This window comes from Impatiens glandulifera, chromosome 2 (assembly GCF_907164915.1).
Source record: "Impatiens glandulifera chromosome 2, dImpGla2.1, whole genome shotgun sequence".
Lineage (NCBI taxonomy): Eukaryota > Viridiplantae > Streptophyta > Magnoliopsida > Ericales > Balsaminaceae > Impatiens > Impatiens glandulifera.
Genome location: NC_061863.1, coordinates 64,598,756 through 64,608,882, shown reverse-complemented (window position 1 = coordinate 64,608,882; position 10,127 = coordinate 64,598,756). Strand labels below are relative to the sequence as shown.

The 10,127-nt window shown below is 30.7% G+C and overlaps 1 protein-coding gene across 1 annotated transcript; it reads left to right on the top strand.

The window, feature by feature from the left end:
* Positions 1–3,397: 3,397 nt before the first annotated feature.
* Positions 3,398–7,154, top strand: LOC124927495 (extensin-2-like). The gene is made up of 3 exons (XM_047467912.1): positions 3,398–4,853; positions 5,101–6,848; positions 6,945–7,154. The coding sequence occupies exons 1-2, from the start codon at positions 3,443–3,445 to the stop codon at positions 6,819–6,821; spliced, it is 3,132 nt and encodes a 1,043-aa protein (XP_047323868.1). The 5' UTR covers positions 3,398–3,442; the 3' UTR covers positions 6,822–6,848; positions 6,945–7,154.
* The last annotated feature ends 2,973 nt before the right edge of the window (positions 7,155–10,127 follow it).

The window sequence follows — 10,127 nt, the reverse complement described above, 5'->3', positions numbered from 1 at the left end:
ATTATAAAATAAAGAGAAATGATAACAGGAATAATAAGTCAGATTGATTGAAAAAATAAATGATTTTTTTTCTCACATTTTTTCTTTTATCCAACAAATGAATTATGTTACATTATTCATTGTCTCATTTTTTTCCTAAACTTTCTTTCTTTATCATTGCTTTAAAATAAAATAGAGAGTAAAAATTAGAAATATATATATATATACTTATTATATATATATATATATATATATATATATTATAATTTAATATATTAATTAAAAAAATATTAATATTTATTTTAAATATTTTTTTATTTAATATATTTAATTTATTAACTAATATAAAGGTATAATAGTTTTTATGTATTTTTTAAAATATTAAATTTAGATATTATCAAACCAATTCAAATATTAAATACTTAAATTTTATACGTGTTTTTATTAATTTAATTTTTTATATATATAGATATTTAAGTTATTAAATATTTAGAATTTAATGTTCATTATACAAATTTTAATTTTTAATTATATCAAACATAACATCACTTTACTTTTTGGATTTTAAGTTAATTTTTATTGAAATTAATTATCGTATTGAAATGGAAGGCAGGAAGGGTTATTTTTTAGATTTTAAGTTCAATTTTTATTAAAAATAATGTATTGAAATAGAAGGCAAGGAGGGTTATTTTACCTTCCTCAAAATAGTATAAGTATATATAAAGTTGTCCCCATAAATAGATTAAAATGAAATATTGGATTATAATTTTAAAAGGAATTATAATAGTTTATTAAAGGCATTAAATAATTAATTATCATATATATATATATATATAATAAAAGCACATGAGAATTTGAAATTAATCACTTTTGTTTTTGTTAAAACATCGTGTTGCATCAATGCATATGAAAATGGAAGGGATAGATTCCTTTTTCTCTCTTTACAAAGGAAATATCTAATTTAAAAGTTCAACTTATTTGAAAAAATTAATCTTATTTGTTGTCCGACTAATTTTTCTTTTTTATGAAATCATTTTTCATATATTCACTGTTTTTATATAAATAAGGCTTGATCAGTTTCTTATTATTTTAAAAATATATTTATGAATTTGTTCGGTTAATATATTTCATCATTATAAAAATAGTTGAACCTTTATATTTAAAATTTTTATTTTTATAAATTAGTCATACAATTTAATATATAGATTTTTAATTTAATTTGTAATTCAATAATGTTATTTAAAAATTAATTTATTATACACAACTCATTATTTAAATAAAATCTTATCAAAATATATATATAGAAAAAATATCATATTATTAGAGCTGAAGTTTAATTAATTAACGTCTCAACTTTTAAAAGAATAACTTGATGATTAATTTATATGTTAATAATTCCTATTTGTAGATGAGAAAGTAAACTAGCTAGGGAGGGTGTAAGTATAAATCCATTGCATCCTATGCCCCTACAATTACATGCATTCTTTATCTTTCATCCCAAATCTAATAAATTAGTATTTTTTTTTACTATGATTCACAATAATTTAGAAAAGTAACTTTCAAAAATTCAACTATGGTTGGTTCAATAATTGTGACAATTATCAATGTCAATTGTCAAATGAATGGGTATTATTTAAATTTAAAATTTCAGTTATAAGCTGTTTCCAACTTACAAAATCCTATTACATTAAAAGTTTATTATTAAACAAAATATTTTCAATGTAGTTCATCAAAGTTATTCGTCCATATGTAAATTAAATTATAGGAAGCTCACTTAGACGTATCTACTTGTACAACTAGCTTAGACGTATGTACTAATAAAAGATCATTTAAACATATGTACTATCAAAAATTGGCTCATTTAACCTCTTTTAATAACCATGGTTAACTTTTATTTTTAAATTTATATATTTATTAATTAAATATTAATATATTTTCTCTCTCATTCTTTTTCATTTATTACTAATAAATGAATTCTCTATTTTTTTTTATATTTTTTATTATTTCTATATGAGCATTTATTATTGATTATTTTAATTTTATTTTATACATATATGAATATTCATCATTAATTATTTTAATTTTATATTTTTTCTTCTTTCTTATATTCACATAAATTATTAATTATTTTAAAATTGTTTGGTCCCAATGATTGAATATAACAATGAAAATCATTTCAACAATGAAAATTCTTTAACACAAAAATAAATTAATTAAGAATTAAAAATTGAATAAACCCAAAAAAGTAATAATCAAATATTAGACAAAACAATGCACCTACTATAAGTCGTAAATAAAAATTAAATAAAAAATTATTAATTTCATTTTTGTTTATATTAAATTAAATAAGAAAAAATTATTTAAAAAATATTCTAGTAAAATATAAAATTTATAAATAAATTGTTAAATATTTTTCAAAAATGAGAATTTAAACAATATTAAAATAATAAAATAAATTAAGAATAAAATAAATTATCTGGTTTAATTAATGAAAAAGAAGGAAGGAGAAAATATATTAATATTTAATTAATAAATATAAATTTAAAAATAAAAGTTAACCATAGTTACTAAAAGATGCTAAATGAGCCAATTTTTGATAGTACATATGTTTAAATGATCTTTTATTAGTACATACGTCTAAGTGAGCTAGTTGTACAAGTACATACGTCTAAGCGAGCTTTATAATATATTTTATAATATGCAATTAAATTTTGAACAAAATAATATTTACTACATTTATGTGTTTAATAAGTTAAGTAATTTTTAATTAATTAATAATCTCTATTAATTATTCAAACAAATTGATAAAATGTGAAAAGAAAACATGGGTTATTGAGGAAAGTATTAATTGATGTGTGTGGATAACAGTCGTGCTGGAGTAGTGTAATTAATAAAGAATTCATTAATTAATTAATAAGGTTTGATGAAACTGAGATATCAATTAAAATTTGTAAGTGTGTTTAAAATGTAGCAGGTGAATTATTAGTAGATGATTGATTGTATTATTAATCAGCTAATCTCAAATTATTAAAACTATTGTTAAGTTTTTTTTCTTATATATATATATATATTTGAAAATAAAATTAATGGGTTATAAAGAAATTAATAAATTTATATTATATGAGTAAATAAAGAAAAAAAAAAAGAAACACAAGTTGACAAACACGTTATTATTAATAATAATAATTAATAAGAAAGAAAGAAAAAAGGGGAGGAATTAGGTAGAGTCGTCCATAGGATAATGCCTTGTGGAAGGAAGATTGTTATTTCCAGCTAGCAAGTAATGACCAATAGGAATCAAAGGGGAAATGGTCCCTAATTGACAGCTCCCTCCCTCCCTCCCTCCAAACGACTTTTCTTTCTCCTATAAAACCATATTCTTTACACTCTCCCATTCAAACCAAACCATTTCTCATCTTCTTTTCACTATCTTTTCTTCTCTATTCTCCGGCACCAGCCAGCCATGAGAGATCGTCGTGGCGGCGGTCCCATAGGGACCCGTCTTTTGCCACATTTACTCATCGGAGTTGCTTTAGCGACACTATTGACTATTTCAGTATCATCTGCTGATCCTTACTTGTATTCTTCCCCACCTCCTCCCTACGAATACAAATCACCGCCTCCACCATCTCCATCGCCGCCTCCACCGTATCTATACAAATCCCCACCACCTCCTTCTCCCTCACCTCCACCGCCTTACGTCTATAAATCTCCTCCACCACCATCTCCGTCTCCTCCACCGCCTTACGTGTACAAGTCACCACCACCGCCTTCACCATCTCCTCCACCACCTTACTACTACAAGTCCCCGCCACCACCTTCCCCTTCACCTCCTCCTCCATACTATTACAAATCTCCTCCTCCTCCATCACCTTCACCCCCTCCTCCATATTATTACAAATCACCACCACCGCCATCCCCGTCTCCTCCGCCGCCATACTACTACAAGTCACCACCTCCTCCGTCCCCCTCTCCACCGCCTCCCTATTATTATAAGTCACCACCTCCTCCGTCCCCGTCTCCACCGCCTCCATACTACTACAAGTCTCCACCACCGCCATCACCTTCTCCACCGCCTCCCTACTACTACAAATCCCCACCACCACCATCTCCATCCCCTCCACCTCCTTACTACTACAAATCTCCCCCACCACCATCACCATCTCCTCCACCTCCTTACTACTACAAGTCTCCACCACCACCATCGCCATCTCCTCCTCCACCCTACTATTACAAGTCTCCACCACCACCATCCCCATCTCCCCCACCACCTTATTACTACAAATCTCCCCCACCACCATCACCTTCTCCACCGCCTCCCTACTACTACAAATCCCCACCACCGCCATCGCCTTCTCCCCCACCTCCCTACTACTACAAATCCCCGCCACCGCCATCGCCTTCTCCCCCACCTCCCTACTACTACAAATCACCACCACCGCCATCACCTTCTCCCCCGCCTCCCTACTACTACAAATCACCACCACCTCCATCACCTTCTCCCCCACCTCCCTATTACTACAAATCCCCACCACCGCCATCACCTTCTCCACCGCCTCCCTACTACTACAAATCACCACCACCTCCATCACCTTCTCCCCCACCTCCCTACTACTACAAATCCCCACCACCGCCATCACCTTCTCCACCACCTCCCTACTATTACAAATCACCGCCACCACCTTCACCAACTTACATTTATAAGTCACCTCCTCCACCATCTCCTTACTACTATAAGTCTCCACCACCACCAGCTTATTATCCTCCTCATCCCAATCACCCATTGGTTGTGAAGGTGGTCGGAAAAGTCTACTGCTACAGGTGTTATGATTGGACATATCCTAAGAAGTCTCATGACAAGAAACATCTCAAAGGTACAATCTTTATCTTCTTGCAAAAATATATTATAAAAGTTAATAGAATTCATAAATTAGTTACACTATATTATTATAAATATAAAGTTCAAAGTTGATTAAGATTGAAAAATAAAATAAAACTAGTTGGTGTAATTATGATGTTTTAGTTATTTTAGTGGACATGTGTAATATTGTTGGCTAATGTAGTTACTTTATAAGATGTCTTTTTTTTATGTATTTCTTATTGTTTTATGCACATGGATAGGTGCTGTTGTCGAAGTTACATGTACAATTGGCAAAAAGGAAATTGTAGCTTATGGTAAAACCAAGATCAACGGAAAATTCGCTATAACAGTTGATGGCTTTAATTACAATAAATATGGAGCCGAGGCATGTAAAGCCAAGCTCCACGCCGCACCTAAGGGCTCGGCATGCAACATCCCGACTAACCTCCATTGGGGTAAGACAGGTGCCAAGTTGAAGGTTAAGTCCAAAACCGGATATGAAGTGGTGCTCTCTGCCAAGCCATTTGCTTATGCCCCAAAGACTCCTTACAAGGAGTGTGAAAAGCCTAAACCTAAGCCACCAACTCCTACACCATACTATTACAAATCACCACCTCCACCTCCTCCGGTCTACTATTACAAATCACCACCACCACCTCCAACTTATGCTTATAAATCACCTCCACCACCTTATTATTATAAGTCACCACCACCACCCGTGAAATCTCCTCCTCCACCATACTACTATAAGTCTCCCCCGCCGCCATCACCATCTCCTCCACCACCTTACTACTACAAATCTCCTCCTCCACCATCGCCATCTCCTCCACCACCATATTATTACAAGTCTCCTCCACCACCATCACCATCTCCACCACCACCCTACTATTATAAATCTCCACCACCACCTTCGCCATCTCCTCCACCACCATACTATTACAAGTCTCCCCCACCACCATCGCCGTCTCCTCCACCACCATACTACTACAAGTCACCTCCTCCTCCATCCCCATCTCCACCCCCACCATACTACTACAAATCTCCTCCACCACCATCCCCATCTCCACCCCCACCATACTACTACAAATCTCCTCCACCACCATCCCCATCTCCACCCCCACCATACTACTACAAATCTCCTCCACCACCATCACCATCTCCACCACCCCCATACTACTACAAGTCACCTCCTCCACCATCCCCATCTCCACCTCCACCTTACTACTACAAATCTCCTCCTCCACCATCGCCATCTCCTCCACCACCCTACTATTACAAGTCTCCTCCACCACCATCACCATCTCCACCACCACCTTACTATTACAAATCACCCCCACCACCATCGCCATCGCCTCCACCACCATACTACTACAAATCTCCTCCTCCACCATCCCCATCTCCACCACCTCCATACTACTACAAATCTCCACCACCACCATCCCCATCTCCACCACCTCCATACTACTACAAATCCCCACCACCACCATCCCCATCTCCTCCACCTCCTTACTACTACAAATCCCCACCACCACCATCCCCATCTCCTCCACCTCCTTACTACTACAAATCTCCCCCACCACCATCGCCATCTCCTCCACCACCTTACTACTACAAATCTCCTCCACCACCATCGCCATCTCCTCCACCTCCTTACTACTACAAGTCTCCACCACCACCTTCGCCATCTCCTCCTCCACCCTACTATTACAAGTCTCCACCACCACCATCCCCATCTCCCCCACCACCTTATTACTACAAATCTCCCCCACCACCATCACCTTCTCCTCCACCACCCTATTACTACAAATCTCCCCCACCACCATCCCCGTCTCCACCACCTCCCTACTACTACAAATCTCCTCCTCCTCCATCACCATCACCTCCTCCCCCATACTACTATTCTTCCCCACCACCACCGTTAAAGTCTCCCCCTCCACCTGTTTACCTATATGGTTCTCCACCACCCCCATATCATTATTAACTATAGATACTTCAACTCATCTTCAATGTAAGTATTTTATTTATTTATTAATATTAGATCATATAAAACTATATAATCAACCATGAATTAATGACCTAATTATATATTTGTGCTTACTTGCAGTTGTTGATCACAAAGCAACAAGAATAAAAGAAGGCTCTGTGAAGGGAATGTTCAAATTATATGGAGAAATAAAATTAGGTTCTCTCAATAAGGTCCTAGTCAATTTATATGTGAAACTTAGTACTTTTAGTTTGGACCAATTTGCTCCTACTTCTGTGGTGACAATCTTGCACATTGTGCTCATATTATTAATGAAGCTGAAGAAGGAAGGAATGAAGATAAGTGAAGCCCAGAAGTCAAACAAGTGAATTGTTATTTTTTTTTCATGATTGATTATTGTTTATGATGTTTTTGAGTGATTTATTGGTGTATAGTTTCTGGGTTAATTTGCTTTAATATTGTTCAATTGTTTAGTAACTTGTGTAATTGGATCTTTGCTTTGTGCACAATAAAAGAATCTGTTTTCTACTTTCTCATTATCTCACATTTTGTTAACGTTGCTTACCATATTTTCCAGGTATTCAAAATTATGAATTTGATTCAAAATTTTGTTTTATCAAAATGAATATTTTAAATTTGAAATGATGAATTTGTTTCAATTCCTGAAGCACAATTTCTTATATCAAACTGAAGAGTAATCCAAAGTCATCATATAAGTGTAAACTCGTCTATCGTACATCAATTTATTAATTTTTCCATCTTTTTCAGTCCATATACTTCAATTATTTTCAATTTCCCCCCTGACTTGTTCATGTAACATTAAAATGTCCCGAAATCAAATTTTGATATGATTTTGGTGTCATTAACTAATTTCGTTTGGATATATGAATTGATTAACTTGTTTTGATAATGTTTTTGAATATGGGTCAAACTGACTTATTTTTTAACTTGAGACATTTAATTATTAACCAAAATCTAATTAAAATACAAAAAAAAGGTAAGCTTTATATATATATATATATATATATATATATATATATATATATATATATATATATATATATATATATATATATATATATATATATATATATATATATATGATATTTTCATGAGGTTCTCTATTAATATATATATATATAAATAAAGATAATTGAGTGGTCTGTAATTATTATGTCCATGCAAAAGTCTTTTCTATTTGTCTCGTTACAAGATTAAGACACAGTTTTTAGGTAGAATCTGTAAAATTTCTCACTATATTTCCATATTTATTTATTCATTTATTTATAGCTACTCCACCTATCTCATGATAGAGACAATTTTTCACTATATTATATATTTTTACGTTACTACTTTTTTTGTTATTCAATAAATAATTTTTGTATTTGTGCATATATATATATAATACTGAAGTTGTTTAATTGTAAAATATAATTGCTAAAAATATCAAAAGTTTTATATATTGTAAAATATAATTGCTAAAAATATCAAAAGTTTTATATTCGATTTTCACTATAAATTAATATTTTTTAATTAAAATAAAAATCATGCTAAATTTAAATAATATTTTTTATTTAAAAAATAAAATATAAATATTTTGAATACTCATTTGTGAGCTGGAAATGCATCTAATTATTTATCTGATCAGTTCTTATGCTGTTTACAATTAATTAAATCTTATACTAAATAAAATGTATGCTATTAAATTGAGATATTACATTTAATTATTAATATTTGTTTCCAAAATTAATTAAATAATTTTTGGAATAATATTCAGATAATATCATATTTAATATAATTATTTATAAGTATTAATAAAATTGTTTACTTTTATTTTTGTTTGTTAAATGTTCACCATGCACCGTCCTAATTATTTATATTAATAATTTGATCATAAATTTGTTAATAACACTTGTAATTAATTAAACGTCTAATTAGCTAGTGTATATATTCATATATACATTATCGAAATTAATCATTGACCAGAAACAAACAAATGAGTAGTTGTTGAAACTTTCTTTATTTTATTTAATTTTACTATTATTTGATAAAAATAAAAGTATTAAAACTCAAATCCGTGGAATTATATTATCATTGACTCTAACTAACGCAACCAAACATGACTTCCAGCTTTCTCCATTTACCACGTTCTCCAAAAGTGCATCAATAATTATATCAATATTGTTGTTCTATTCTGTTTGGATCTAACTCCTTGTTAGGGTTTGTTTAAATTATTTAAATAACTAAAAATAATCAAACATAATTTCATTATTACTCTCATTACGCTATAATTAGTATTACTCTAATTTATTAACAAAATTAATAAAATATTATTTATTTTAATTATTATTATATATTAATATGAGTTTTTCTTAATGCAGTTAATTTTGGGACATTCACACGTCTAATAAAATTGTTATCAACCTAATATATTAATGTTATTGAAATAAGGAAAAAGCTATTAAATTAATATATTTCTGTATTTTATATTTCTTGTTTTGATTTATGGTTATCAATTCATTTGATTTATGCCACCAAAACCTAATTTAAAAAATTATTATGAATGTATCAATAATTAATTTATTAAACTCACTGTTATATGTAGTTTATATTTAATGTAATTTCTCAATGTTAGACATAAAAAAATATCCCATCAAAATTTTACTCTATTTCTTTCTGTTCAATCGTATCAAGGGATGGCGTCTCCGCAAAAAAGAATTGTATTATATTGAATCTCGAAATTAACAGACGACAATAGGTGTTCTTAATATTATAAGTATTTAAATCTATGTTATTATTATTATTATTATTTGTTGTTACATAATATTTTTAAATATATAACCCACTAAAAATATAACAACTACCATGTGCAAGCCAAATGGATCGATGTCTAAGTAGACTTTATTTTATTATTTGGAAAATAAAAACAATTAAATCATACTTTAATCACTAATCAGCATCATGATACCAATCGTTTGTGTTGTCATTTCATATTCATCGGATTCTCAGTTTTATTTTGTAAATAATATATATCCCAAATTAATTTCTTCCAAATGGATAATATTGGTTAGTACGAATTACCATGTTGTATCAGTGGACATAGACAAGATTAGACATATTATGATATCTTTACATAAATTCAAACCAATAACTTAAGTTAGACATCATTACAATTTCAAATCTCTTATCATATTCATCATACTATATATCTTTTGTCAAGTTCAAACTATTAATTAATTATGTTAATTGTTTATAAGTTTATAATTTTTGCGCCTTCAACATTGTCTTGTTTATAAGCCTAGC

Bases quoted from the DNA above. Each gene is read 5' to 3' on its own strand.
- LOC124927495 (XM_047467912.1), top strand. From the start codon at position 3,443: ATGAGAGATCGTCGTGGCGGCGGTCCCATAGGGACCCGTCTTTTGCCA. The intron at 4,854-5,100 runs GTACAATCTTTA...GCACATGGATAG, and splicing joins TGACAAGAAACATCTCAAAG to GTGCTGTTGTCGAAGTTACA.